The sequence below is a fragment of the Chiloscyllium plagiosum genome, chromosome 2 (genome assembly GCF_004010195.1).
Source record: "Chiloscyllium plagiosum isolate BGI_BamShark_2017 chromosome 2, ASM401019v2, whole genome shotgun sequence".
Taxonomy (NCBI): Eukaryota; Metazoa; Chordata; class Chondrichthyes; order Orectolobiformes; family Hemiscylliidae; genus Chiloscyllium; species Chiloscyllium plagiosum.
Window position 1 is genome coordinate 145,355,929 of NC_057711.1, and position 14,798 is coordinate 145,370,726.

Here is a 14,798-nt window from a genome sequence, read left to right on the forward strand (position 1 = left end):
ATCTTTAGGACTAGTGACTGTAACCTAACTTTCCTTCTGGAAAGAGGATAATGTAGAAGCTGTCTAATTTGGAAAGGCCAGTTTCAATATCTCTAAACAGAATCTGTCAAAGATATTCTAACAGCTTATTACAGAAATCTACATTTGGAAAGTGAGTCTGTGTTCAGGACCAGCATCTCTCAGTAAAAAGTGGAGCTGGTACACTTCTCAAACCTTGCATGTTGAGAACCTTTCCAAAAGGAAGAATACGTCTGAGATACTAATCCAGGAGGTCTTCCATCTCGGATGGAACAAGTAATGCCATGCCTAACCAACTTTGATCTCTTATTGAGGGGAATGTCAAGCAGCTGAGTATGTTTAGGTCTAGACCCAATTTATGGTGAATTTCTAATCTGTAGATATTTCAGTGAAATAATGAAGCCTACCAATTTTTTGATTCTTTTTATGGAATGTAATTGTGTAACAATTTTCTTTCCTTCAGAGATTGCCTTTTAAATGCTACTTGATTGTTCAACTCTACCTGCAACACTTAAACTTTAATCCAAGACATTCAACCTAATTGAACCACATTAAATATTTGACTTGTTTATAAACTATATAATGGCTGACCTTCTTCTCTAGATGCCAGAGGAGTGACCAGTGTGGCTGTTGACTGGTTTACTGGGTTGATTTTCTGGACCAACCTCATTGAGAAGAGAATTTGTGCTGGTATGTCTAATGGCAGTGGATTTGTATTCATCCTAAAGAACATAAATCCAGAGCAACTAGTCCTTCTGCCGGCAAAAAGGTAAGAAGCTGTTGGTGTACAAAGCTTCTGCTCACCTTTTTTAGTTAGCTTGATTAGCAAATGTACACAACAGGTGATATACAGCAAAACCTATACACTACTTCAATGGACAGCCTTGATAGCAAATGAGTACAAATATTTCCTGATCCACCTATAAGATTCTCTCTCAGCGGTTGAGACCAAAATATTTCGAGTTAAATGTCATTCTTGAGGCTAAAATGATCAAAAGGTACTGCGGGAAGTAGGATAGGGTACTGGAATTATCAAATTACCCTTTGGCCCATTTGAGTCTACACTGACCAATCATTACTAAATCTACCCTAGTCCCACTTTCCAGCACTGCCCAAAGACCTTAAATATTTGAGATTAAGCAGTCATCCAGGCAGATTTCTGAAGATGAGGTTTCACCCACTCACTAGAATCACTAGTGATTCCAAATCCCTATCAATTTAATGAGTTCCTCTAATCTCTTCTGTCTCCATCATTTCACTACTTTCAAAGTTGTCTCCTTAACTCCAACTAAAAAAACTATTGCTTTAAATCTATTCATCCTTGCTCATCCTTCATCTTGTGCACCTCATTCTGATCTCTTCCACACCCACTTTTGCCCCCCTTCCACCCACCATTGGTGTTAAGTTGACTTATCAATCCCTCCTCCATTTTAAAATGCTACATCCCAGGTACCATGCTGGTGAATATCCTCTGCTCTCCCTCTAATACAATCTCATCCTATAGTGCAGTGACCAGAACTTCACAATACTCTAGCTGTGTCTTAATTGTTTTTTTTTTGTTCACCTCCTGCTTTCAGTTATGGCATTGGTTTTTTAGACGTCCCATAGGTCACATTAACCTAGATGAATAATCAGCCTTTCAGGAACCTGGACAACACCTTGATCCTTCAGAGCTCCCTAGTCTGCTACCTATCCACTGCTTTCCTGTCTCATTACTACTTGCAAAGTGCATCACCTTGCATTCTTGAGTCCAATTCAATCTGCTGACTTGCCCATCTGTTCAATCAGCCTATATCCTCTTGTATCCTCAGACTTTACTACCAAGTCAATACTTCAGTAAATAGTCATCAGTAAACACTTACTTCCTTCTTTCCCGCCCCCCCCCCCCCCTTGCTATTTCTATATATCAAGAGACTCTGCACTGATCTCTGGTAGACCAGTGGACAGCAGCCTCCAGTTAGACTGTTCTATCACCACCATCTACCATAAATCTCCTGAGCTGGATGATCAGGTACTATAGTGTTGAATGGCAAAGCTGACTTGAGGTTTTTGGTTCCAAACAAATGCAAAGTGGCCTAGTGGTATTATCACTGGACTGTTAAACCTGAGACCCAGGCAAAATTCTAGGCTCCCAAATTCAAATGCCCATGGTAGGAGGTGGAATTTGAATTCATTAGAATTATCTAGAATTGGGAACCTAATGATCACAAACTGTTTTCTATTTGGGGGGAAAAACCTATTTTGGTTCACTAAATAACTCCCTTTGGGGAAGGAAACTGCCATCCTACCTGGGCTGGCCTATGTCTGACTCCAGAACTGCACCAATTTCCCTCCGGGCAACTAGGGATGGGTAATGCTGGCATAGCTAGTGATGTCACATAAGTGGAGTAACCTGTCACTAAACACTTTACATTTAAAGACATTGTTGAGGTTAATTGGTGTTTAAAATGACTACATAAGATTTCATCAATAAACAGTTGCTTCAAATTTATATGGTAATATAGACTTGTTCATGCTGCCATTCAAACTAACCAGAAAAATGTTTCCTCCATGCCACAATGACCAATCACGTACTAACATGAAATAAACTCTTGGGTATGGTGAGTAATTCAGAACAATAATCCCTAATTTTCTTGGGTGGGAAAGAAAGTTTGCAAAGTGAAACTAGTACAAATTAAGTTACTTGACTGCTAAACTTTTACCAAGATTGGAAGAGCAGCCTAACCAGTTTTGGATGTTTTAATCCCATGTAAAACCAAATACCCACATGTAAGATCTAATGCATTTCATGGCATGGACTTTGAGTGCCACCTTCAGTCTCCTGCTTTTGAGCAAGCCAAATGGATGTTTTAACTTCTGTGAAAATTGCAAATTTTAATTTCCTTGCCTTATAGGCAAATCACTAAAATGAAAGCAGAGGAATAAATATTTGAAAGTAATTGTTCCCAAAAGTAATTGTGCCTGAAGTATCTTTAAGCATGAGGAGACCTTAGACAATGTGAAACGCACTCAATTGAGTAATTGAACATTTCCAAGTCTACTATCTCATGGAAATCTCGCTCAAGTTAGGAGTATCTTATCCCATTTGAGATGGGCTCTATAGCAGAGGAACTAAATATCCATTTTAATTGAATAAAATTCAAATAAGAACTTCAGTTGGATCTGTTCAGTTGCAAGGGATCACAAATCCAGCAAAGGTTAACTTAAACTTCCTTTCAGTCTCATGTTCTGGGTAAACCAAAGAGATGACATCGACTCCAAGGTTCACATTGAGACTGCAGGAATGGATGGATCTGGAAGAAAAGTGCTTGTGGTCCTTGATTCATTGAAACCAATTGGTTTGACTCTTGATTATCCAACTGAGAGGCTGTACTGGTTCAATGAAGATTATGAAGTAAGTGCACTTAGCCTGTTGGAAGGTCCTAACTGGGCACCTGATTCATGAGGGGAATTTGTATTTTTAAAGTTTCTGAATTTGTTTTAATCCTTCAAACAGCAACATAATGGATGAGTGGCTCAGTTAAATATTTTGCAATTGGCTCTTGTGTTTAAAACCACTTTCTAGATATTTAAAATCTTCCATTTTTCACTGGGTTTAGTGTTGACAAGCAAATTTAGTCTTTGGCTGCTTATCTTCTAGAATCTGACATACAGCATGGAAACAGACACTTCAGTCCAAGTTGTCCATGCTGACCAGATATCCCAACCCAATCTAGTCACATCTGCCAGCACCTGGCCCATATTACTCTAAACCCTTCCTATTCATATACCCATCCAGATGCCTCTTAAATGTTGCAATTGTACTTTCCTCTGGCAGATTATTCTATACACATACCACTCCCTGCATGAAAAAGCTGCCCCATCAGTCTGTTCCCCTCTCCCTAAACCTATGCCTTCTAGTTCTGGACTCTACTGACCCAGGGAAAAGACTTTGTCTATTGATCCTATCCATGCCCCTCATGATTTTATAAACCCGTAGAAGGTTGCCCCTCAGCCTCTGACCCTCCAGGGAAAACAGCTCCAGCCTGTTCAGCCTCTCCCTAATAGCTCAATCTTCCAACCCTGGCAACATGCTTGAATTTTTTTCTTTGAACCCTTTCAAGTTTCACAACATCCTTCTGATAGGAAGGATACCAGAATTGCACACAATATTCCAACGGTGGCCTAACCAAGATACTGATCAATTGCAACATGTCCTCCTAACTCCAGTACTCAATATTCTGACCAATAAAGGAAAGCCTACCAAACACTGCCTTCACTATCCTATCTACCAGCAACTACTTTCAGGAGCTATAAACCTGCACTCCAAGGTCTCATTGAGCAACACTCCCTGGGACCTTTATCATTTAAGTGTAGATAAAGACCAAAACAATTTTGGCTCAATTTTCCTGCAAAAGATTTGCAATGTTAAGTATGACTAACTCTACTTTTGAAGTCTGTTGAAACAGTTAGTGTGGATGGCAGTGGGAGATTCTCCATTTCTAACTTGGACATCAGAAAACCTCAAGGATTCTCAGTATTCGAAAACAGCTTCTACTGGTCTGAAGCAAGTAGAGTTCTTGTATCCCACCATCTAAAAAGGCCAAAGGAAGTTTTGCTAGATCCTGCAGTAGTTTCCATTTTGACCATAACCAACCAACAGCAGAGTAAGTCCTGGTTTCTAAATAGAAAGACGAAAGAGTAGATGTTATTTCTAATCAACATGTTACTGATAATCAAGTTGACTAATTTGATTTTGCAGGTAGTCACCAATGTCAGAAAGCAGAGTGCAGTCATATATGCTTACTCTCTCCATTGAACACTAAAGGCTACAAATGTGCTTGCCCTGAAGGAACATACCTAGTATCTGGAAAATGTGAAGGTAAGTTTTTAAAGCTTAAAATACTGTTTCACAACAGCGTAAATTACACTACTACTCTATGCAGTGGTTTGGGATTGTCTTTATCCAAAATGAATAAATGGTTACCTGTCACCTTTTAATGGCATGCTGCAACTTTTTAGATTTGATGTATAAAGAGTAAAAGACAAACAGGAATTTCTTCAAGTGGCCCTAGAGACATTATCCTTGCCAAGGTAGAATTAGCAGCAAGCCTGAACTTGGCATTTTGTGGCTATCAGAGACACTGTTCAAAAAGTTCATCTCGGTGCTATGAACATCCAGTATTTGATTTTGAGATTTACCTATGCCCTAACTGTTTTTTAGAACCAGAAACAGTCCACTTGCTGATTTTGAGTCTGCTCCACACTTGTTAATGGCTGATCCCCATTTCTCCACCCCCCCATATTTTTTTTCAGTTAGTTTATTCTCTTCAAAGAATAAACACAGGCTCAACCCCTCAATCTCTATAACTGGGATTCACCAATAGACCACATTTAACTGCCTCAAGCAGCTTTCCCTTAAGGAGATAAACAGTTCACATTAACTGTCCTAGGTACAGTCTAACTAGTGCACTGCATGGCTTAGCAAAATCTTTTACATGTTCCCTCAAAAGGAATACTCTATTTGACTTCCATAATGATTATGGGTCAATTACTGTTGTCTACTCTAAAGCAATAGGTGTCATCAACAGTGCTGTCAAACAGCACCTCAGTGGCACCTAGTTTGGGTTTCACCCAGGGCCACTCAGCTCCTGACCTCATTACAGCCTTGGCTCAAAGAGGGATAAGAGTTCAATTCCAGAAGCATGATTTACCCTTTACAAATGCCACACTTGACAGTCTGGCATCAAGGAGCACTAGTTTGTGTTAAACTGAATCAGTGGGATTTGAGGGCAAACTCTCTGGAGTCTTGCCTGCAGACAGGAAGATTGTGGTTGTTAGTCAGTCATCTCTGCTCCAGGGCATCTCTGCAAGAGCTCCTCATGGTTGTCAAACCATCAGCTGCTTGAATGGCTTCCCTCCAAGTCAAGTGGGTGAGCAATGTTTAGAACAACTCATGACTCTGTTCATTTTCAAATGTTCCATGTTCATGTCCAGATTATGCTGGTTTATTTCCAGTCTGAGTGGAAAGTAACACTGCCTGGTCATTGCCACAAATGCCATCTCAGTTGATCATTTAACCATGTCCCTTGACAGCCAATGATACCATCACAGAACCCCTCCAGCAAAATTCTGGGGTTTGCCATTTAAACATGCTCAATTGGCTCATGCAAAGCAGATGCTAGTAATACTGGAAAGTAACTCTACCCAACTCTGTGCCTATCCTCTATCTACAAGGCACAAATCTGGAGTGGTGGAATACCGTCTCTCCACTTGCCTGAATGGATGCAGCTCAAGTGACACCATTCTGACAAAGCAGGCAGCTTAATTAGGACCACATCCATTCCTTCACCACTACCTGGTACACTGGCAAAGTTATACAGTGCAGCTTTTAGATGGTAGCAAAGATGCAGTCCATACCCATAATCACTTCCATCTAAAGGACAAGCCTAACCAACAGGAACACCTCCAAGCCACCAACCAGCCTGAGTTGGGGAAAAAAAATTGCTGTTCCTTCACTGTTGCTTGTCAAAATCCTAGAATTTCCTCCTAAGGACACTGTCTAAAGTACAGGCGTGTGGACTGCAGGAAGGAAACCACTTGCCACCATTTCTGAGCTACCAGGGACAAACAATAGTTGGCAGCTGTGCCCACATTTCTGAATCACAGCATAGAAACAAACCCTTCAGCCAAATTCAGTCATGCCAACCAGGTTTCCTAAACTCAACTTGTCCCATTTGCCAATGTTTGGTCCACTTCCCTCCAAACAATTTCTATTCATGTACCTGTTCAAATATCTCGTGTTGCACTTGTGCCTTTGTCTACCACTTCCTCTGGCAGTTCAATCCACATACACTCCTCTACCTTGTGTGGAAAAAGCTGCCCCTTAACAAATCTTTCTGTTCACTTTGAATACTGCTTGGTTTTGAATTCTGCACCCTAGGGAAAAGACCTCTACTATTCAATTTAACTATCCCCCTCATGAACTTTTTTGACCTCCTACACAAGTGGAGTTAAGTCTCAGCCTGTCTGGCTACTTCAAACCTCTAGTTCAAACAGCATGCTGGTAACTATTTTCTGAACCCTCTCCAATTAAATTATCCATTCTATAACTGGGTACCCAAAACCATAGACCTACTCCAGGAGAGGCATCAGTCCTGGACAACATCATGACATTCCAGCTCCTATACTCAATCGTGAGCAATGAGGGCAAGCATGCTAAACACTATCTTAACCACCCAATCTACCTGTGACAACTTTCAAAGAACTAAGATCTTGTGGTTCAGGTTCAATGTTCAGCAACGCTCCCCAGACCTTGCCATCAACCAAGTCTTGCCTTGCCAAAATGCCACACCTCACCACTTTTTTTAATCTAACTTAATCCATGTGCACTCAGCCCATTTGGCCAGTCTGATCAAAGTCCTGTTGTACTGAACTTTTTGTTTTACAGTCCATGGCACCACTTTGATGTCATTTTGCAAACTTACTAACCATACCTCCTATGTTCTCCTAATCCTTTTTATACAAAGAACAAAGCAATGGATCCAGAACCAGTCCCTCCAGAACTTCACCAGTCACAGGCCTCCATTCTTTAAAACAACCCACCAGCACCCCCTGTCTCCTACAATCATGCCAGTTTTATGTCCAATTGGCAAGCTCTCCCTGATTTTAACCTTTCTAATTAGTCTACCACTTGGAACCCTGTCAAGGATTTTACTGATAGTCTGCCCTCAACAATCATGGTTGCATCCAGAAACTGTTACTGAGCCATGATTTCCCATTCACAAAACCAGCTGACTCCCTAATCAGTCCTTGCCCCTCCAACTTGTACATGACGAGTGTCAAGTACCATCTGTATGATAGCTCTTCAACTTGTGAAAAACGCTCTATTGTGGCTTTTATGCAATCTTAATCCACTTAAATACTACTCACTGCTCTATTACCTTCCTGCCAGCACAACTTCACTTTTCTCATACCTTTTAAGCAAGGGGCAACAACTTTATCTAAACTAACACTCTGCAGACTAATCCTCACTATCTGCTTTCCCACCAACTTTGTCATTTGCAAACTTGGTAGCAGTATGCCCTCTTTAAAGTGATCAAGATGGTGTGAAAACTGTGCCCTCATTGATTCCAATGATACTGCAGTAGTGAAGCCCTCATCTTGAAATACCATTCTAGATATTGACCAGCCAATCCAATCTATCCCTATAATGTTCAAATTTCATAGGCTTTTTGAATTTTTTGGAGTAACATTTGGCACTTGTTGCCATCAACTGCCTTTAGAAGTTGTAGTTTTAGATCTGGTTCTATTTTTGTCCTGTTGCCATATCCAAAAAATTCATATTTCAACCATTTTCCCTCCAGTCATGCTGGTTCTGCATGATATAATTTGTTTCCTCTTGTTTCATTGAATGGTTAAAATCCACAAAAATCTCTAAAACCAATATTTTTAGAGTACATACCTTGTAATTAAGGTACCAGTCACTGATCTTACACTGGACATCTCAAGCCTCCCAATCAAATGTCTAGATTTGGCTGGGGTTCTAAGTATACTTTATTGAAATGTGGAAAGGAAGATTCTTCCAAACAACATTGGCTATGAAACTTGAACATCCAGAAAAGATTTAAAAGGATGTTGCTAGTGTTGGAGGATTTGAGCTATAGGGAGAAGCTGAATAGGCTGGGGCTGTTTCCTCTGGAGGGTCAGATGCTCTGATGACTTTTTAAAGAAGCTTAATTCATGAGGCATGGATAAGATAAAGACAGTCCTTTTTTTTTTCCCCCCTTGGGATGGGGGTGTCCAGAACTAATCCAGAAAAGATTTAAAAGGATGTTGCTAGTGCTGGAGGATTTGAGCTATAGGGAGAAGCTGAAAAGGCTGGAGCTGTTTCCTCTGGAGGGTCAGATGCTCCGATGACTTTTTAAAGAAGCTTAATTCATGAGGCATGGATAAGATAAAGACAGTCCTTTTTTTTTTCCCCCCTTGGGATGGGGGTGTCCAGAACTAGAGGGCATAGGTTTAAGGTGAGGAAAGATTTAAAAGGGACCTAAGGGGCAACCTTTCATGCAGAGTGGTGCATGTGGAAGAGCTGCAAGAGGAAGTGGTGGAGGCTGGTACAATGCAATATTTAAAAGGCATCTGAATGGGTATAAGCAAATAGTACTAGGTTAGGATATCTGGCATGTCAAAGTTGGACCAAAGGTTCTGTACTGTACACTTTTTTTTTCTATGACTGACTAATACCAACTCCCCCCACCCCCACCATAGCATCTGAACCTAGCTGTTTTGGTTTGAGTAGCTTTTTAAAAGCCAATTTGTAATTCAATCCCATTCCTTAAACTTTATTTTGTAGCATTTCAGGAGAATCTTTTTACATCTACCTGTTGGCATACAGCTTGTCAAATAATACCCAAACCACTTTCAACCCCTTTGGTCTGAACACTGACACTAAAAGTACATCTTCCTGTTAACACTTTCCTTGATACCTATCATTTAAATTAAGGTATGGATTTTGGCTAAACTTTTAAAGGAATGTGAATTTTTATTCATTTGGAAGGGACTTTAGCTCACTATTCCAAATGACTCTTAAACTTTCTGGGAAAGAATCTTATGGTTCCACTTTCCAGGTTGCTGAGTTACAAAAAGCTCAGCTTCACATTAGCAATTTTCTACAGAAGCAGATGGCAGGTGTTGCTTTGTAGGTTGGATTCAAGTGCTTCTAGCAGAAGAGCAGTTTGCTCTTTGTGCAGAGGGTTTGTAACATCCTTCCAAGGTGGGTTTGGAAGTCAGTTAATACCTTCTGAGGATTATAGGTGGGAGAGACTGCATCTGGTGAATTTGCAGTCAATTGCTTTAAGGAATTTCACTTAAAGATTCCTTCCTGTCTGAAGGATACTGCAAGGGAAAGGGTTGAATTGTCTTGCTGGTGTTTTTGCTAAATGGTGTGTATGTATGACTTTTGGTTTTGTGCAAACAAGTACACTGACAGCACGTTGCTTAGTTGCTGACTACAGTAACCAAATTGCAAAAGGTGGTCCATCAAAGCAGATTTCACTACAGAATCTGGCTTGTTCTTATCACCAACTGGGAGCATGAAGCTAATCTTGCACCTCAAATCCCAGTTGTGTGAATTTTACTAAAACAGGAACTATAGCAATGTTTCTGTACAATCGCACTCATGTTGGCAATATTTCACCTAGATGAGAAATTTAATCTTTTTACTTAAGCTGATACAGCCAGTTTGTCAATATTTCTGCTCCTTCCACAGTTCAATATTATGATGCCCTTCATCAGTAGCTGGTGATAACTAATACCATGCACTGGTGCTTTTAACTTGCAGGAAATCATTCTATCTGCACAATTGCTAATGGAGGCTGTTCAGAAAGGGATACATGTATCCAACACACTAATGGAGTTTACTGCTTTTGTCCAGGTAGTGAGGATTGTTCTCCGGGTAACTTATTTACATCTTGCTTTATCAAGTTGACCATTTACAAGCATTGTCCTTTTACAGTCTCAGGGTGGCATGGCTATACATATGCTTGTTTCCATGTTGCACTTCAGACATTAGGCATAAAAATAGTGGAGAAACTCTGGTAGAATCTGCACAGAACTTTGCTATCAAGAAGTAAAAACACCTCTCTCTCCTTTTGTGAACCACAAGTTAGACTTGTTCACTTCTCCAGAATTTTAGTTTTTGATGTTATAGCATCAGTACTGGTTTCTTGTGAAAATTGTCCACAAAATATATGGTGACAACCAAAAGGTAATGATTTAACCTCTGTGCCAGGGTGCAGGCATAATACCATTTAAATGCTGATAATGGGTTATTTTACATCAACTTGAACAGATATATTGGACTTCAGTTTAACCGTTCTGAAACAGAACCCCTCAGTGCAGTGCTTCCTCAGTACTGTACTGGCAGCTGTCAGTGCCGAAGCCCAAGGTGGGACTTGGTGGTCTCAGCTAACCACTTGCTAATTTGACTCCAAATGAAACACTTAACTCTGTGGGCCTGTATGTTGGACATCAAATTTTGTAGGGGAATTCTCTGCCAAATTGAACACTGACTTGGAAATCATGGTTATCAGGCACAAATTTACCAGCATTCCAATTAATGGTATTGACAGACAGCAGGGGGTGGACAAACTTTGCTATACCAGGACTTTCAGGCACATGGATGGGTCAGACCAGAGTTAAGATCATAGGATGGGCTTTCAACACTACCTTTCTTTGGTTCCTGTGGAAGCTCCATGAGCTAGGAGCATCATGTGCATAATGCTTAACAAACTCCTGTGTTCTTAATACATAGTACTAGGACAAGCAAATTAGGTCCATGCAGTGACTCAATGATTAGTACTCTGCCTTGCAGCACCAGGAACCTGGGTTCCATTCCACCCTAAAGCAATTGTTTGTGTGGAGTTTGTCTTTGGGTTTCTTCCCACAATCTAAAGATGTACACTGGTTGGCCATGCTAAATGTAGGGTATCAGGTGGGTCTAGGTGGTTCCAACCTGGAGGGTTGGTGTAAACTGGCCTCCTCCACTCTATATAGGATTCAATGATTCTAGTATTATTTTTCTACAGAGAAGCATTCTGACCAATGCATCAGTCAGAACATTATGGAGTTTGTTCATTGAACTATTACGTTGAGGTTGCATTGAATGCTACTGGTAATTTTACATCAGCCTTGCATGTAATCCAAGCAATTTGAATTACTGAATCCTCACTTTGTTTTTCTGGCTATCCTATTTTAAATTAGCCAACTCTTATTCCTTCTCACAAACATTTTTCTGAAAAAGCAAGGTCCCAATTAGATTAACCTAGTGAGCAGTCGGATCACTTTTAGTTTTAATCACTGCATTCTACACAGTCTATTATTGTACCAGAGCTGAACCTGTCTTACTAGACTAACAATCCTCTATATTGACCAGGTAGATGCAGAGCCTAGAATGGAGTTGATCTAACTGGAGACTAATTTATTCACTGAATTGTTTAACTAGCAACTGTGGCTGGAGCGAACATGATCCGATTTGAATGACTACTTCAATCTGCAGCTGTTAGAACCAATTATGAATGCTCCAAGATTGAATTTCTAAAACCAAAGTAAACCTAGGTGACCATCCATACAAAGAATAAGTCCCAACTGCTACCTCTTTGGTTTGACAAATATCTAATTTTAATCAATGGTAAAATAGGGCCTCAGTACCCTATTTGACTTGAGGTTGAGACTTGCATGGTCAAGTTAAAGGACCTCATGGTGATGAATGGAAATCTTAGACACCACCCCAGTGCTTTGCTACTTGGCCAATCTGATTATCAATTAAGATTTTAGACTTTGGGAAGCTAACTCGAAGCACAATTGTTGCCCAGCTGGATCCAGTGCTTACTGGAGGGGAAGAAAATACAATGTGACCTCTGCTTTGTTTTCTAGATACTTGGGAAGTTCAGCAGGACTATGATACAACACTGCAGTGTGATCGCACCTTCTTTCTTTGTGATGATGGATCTGAATGTGTCAGTATGGATTACAAATGTGATGGTGACAGAGATTGTCCTGATGGGTCTGATGAGATTGGCTGTTCAGAAATGTGTGGTGATCCAGGTATCTAATCACACCACTTTTTTTCTAATCTCGATACTTCCTGCTAATGTATAAAACAAAGCTTGTATTTGCTATCTAGTCTACTGCAACTGTACAATGCAGCCCTGTCTCTGGGGAGACCCAACTTGTATAGTGACCTCTTTTCATACTGGTTATAAGCATGACCCTAACTGTCCATCATACCTGGTTTTATGCTTTCATCTATTTCTGTATAGGTCCAGGGTGCTGAGGGCCAAATGCAGGCTGGAGAAACAGTACCACCTGTTTGTAATTTTTAAGCCTTCTAGACTGTAAGAAGTCAAAATCTGTCCTTAATCTAGACTATCCTTTCTCCACTATCACCAGCGTTTTTTATTTTGTGCCTTTGTTTTCACTGGCTCCTCTTTGGTATTGTTCCCTTGTTTGTTCTGATGCTTTTGATCTCCAATCAGCCTGATCTTTTTGGTGACTTGCCCTACTGATCCACTGTCTTCCCATGACTCTTCCATCTTTTTCAGTTCTGCATCATTTGCCCCACACTTGTGGCAAGAGAAACAGTTAACAAGACTTGCTAAGTTTTCCAGTTTCTCTTGTTCCCCCATCTTCAATGTTTGCATTTTTTTTGCATCTCTTCAATACTAATGCAGTTAGTGCAGACAAGAGGCTGAGTTTTTGCCTCCATGTAGCAATTGGAAAAAAGTATCTAACAGAGCATAGTTAAAGCTGACAAATCCCTTCAAAATGAAGGGAGAAATAGCACTCTGCTTATACTATGGTTGGTTGACTCTTAATGGGTAGATCCTGATTTGCAAGTGAAACCTTTTTAAACTGACTGGAATTCCTACTGTCTTTTTTTCCATAGATGTTCATCTTGGTTCAGCTTCTCAACATTACAAAAGTGCAGGGATAAAACAAAGGACTCAAATCTAAGTGTTTAAATTGGCACTAAGGTTTAGAGCCTGACTGACTTGTGAATATTTAGTAATATATCTGGGCTGAATTGTTCTATTTGTGGGCTTTGCTAGCTAGATCAGCATGTATTACCCATCTTTTAGTTCTTCGAAGGTGGTGGTAAACTGCTACTTTCTAACCAGTCCACTTGGGGTAATTAAACCCTACCCTCTGCTCAGAACTGTTGAAGTTTACATTTTAACAATCTCCAAGGAATAGTGTAATATTTCAATTCCAGGTGGTGGGATCACTGCCATCTGCAACTTCCATGTTTCTTGTTGCTAACCTATGTTGTGTTAGTGGTCTTGGAATGTCTAAGGAGCCCTGGTTTTAAAAACTCTGCCGAGTAAGTGTTGCAGTGCAGATTGGGCAAAAACAATGATTGCAGATGCTGGAAACCAGATTCTGGATTAGTGGTGCTGGAAAAGCACAGCAGTTCAGGCAGCATCTGAGGAGCAGGAATTGAGCAAAGGCCATATGATGGAAATACTTAAATTGGGAATATAGTTTCCTCAATTAGAATTTGAGAACAAGATTCCTAATGGCCTTAGAAACTGGCACTTGTTCAGTCACTCGTGTATTCTGACTAGACACTGCAACACATCTGATTAAAATTGTCAATTCCTTCAAATGAGCAAAGCAGAAAAGTTAGTCTTGCAGATCTAAAATGCAAGACTCTTCAAAGGTGAACATTACTTCAATTTACTGCTTAATATTGATTCTTAATTTGTGACAAATGTTTTGGATTATCTTCAGCCAGTGTATTAGCACATCCTTTCCTTTCAGATGCATTTCATTGTTCAGATGGGACCAGATGTATTCAGGGGGCATTGCGCTGTGATGGCATTGCTCAATGTCCAGATGGATCTGATGAAATGAGTTGCAGCCAAGAATCTGATACCTGTGGCTTCTGGTGTGATGATCACCAGAGATGTATTCCTTCAGACTGGATATGTGATGGCAGTGAAGATTGTACAGATAAAACCGATGAATTTAACTGTGGTAAGAGGTGTTAACTTCTCCCTGTATTAAACTGTTCTACCACAAGTTTCTCAAGTCTGAATCTTGTAACTTTTTTATCTTTTTAATGGAAATCTAGTTCATGAGCACTAAACTATTTCTCTATTGGATCCTATATCCAACTGTTCAACTTTTTAAAAACTGTACAGGGGGCTCAATTAAATTTTTCCTTCAATACTAAGAAGGAATGCAAACTCTTCAAGGGGAAAATACTGTCCATATTAAAGTGAGGAATAACCTCATTT

General features: G+C 40.1%; 1 protein-coding gene across 2 annotated transcripts in view; it reads left to right on the top strand.

The window, feature by feature from the left end:
• The window catches only part of LOC122564957 (prolow-density lipoprotein receptor-related protein 1-like), a 41,830-nt gene that overhangs the window by 8,481 nt on the left and 18,551 nt on the right, over nucleotides 1–14,798 (top strand). Inside the window, exons 6-12 of one of the 2 annotated variants that reach the window (XM_043720516.1) lie at nucleotides 622–787; nucleotides 3,238–3,412; nucleotides 4,454–4,664; nucleotides 4,760–4,879; nucleotides 10,340–10,453; nucleotides 12,433–12,603; nucleotides 14,320–14,535. In XM_043720516.1, coding sequence (XP_043576451.1) covers nucleotides 622–787; nucleotides 3,238–3,412; nucleotides 4,454–4,664; nucleotides 4,760–4,879; nucleotides 10,340–10,453; nucleotides 12,433–12,603; nucleotides 14,320–14,535 — 1,173 coding nt within the window. The remainder of the gene's footprint in view (nucleotides 1–621; nucleotides 788–3,237; nucleotides 3,413–4,453; nucleotides 4,665–4,759; nucleotides 4,880–10,339; nucleotides 10,454–12,432; nucleotides 12,604–14,319; nucleotides 14,536–14,798) is intronic. The other variant, XM_043720524.1, reaches the window with a different exon arrangement.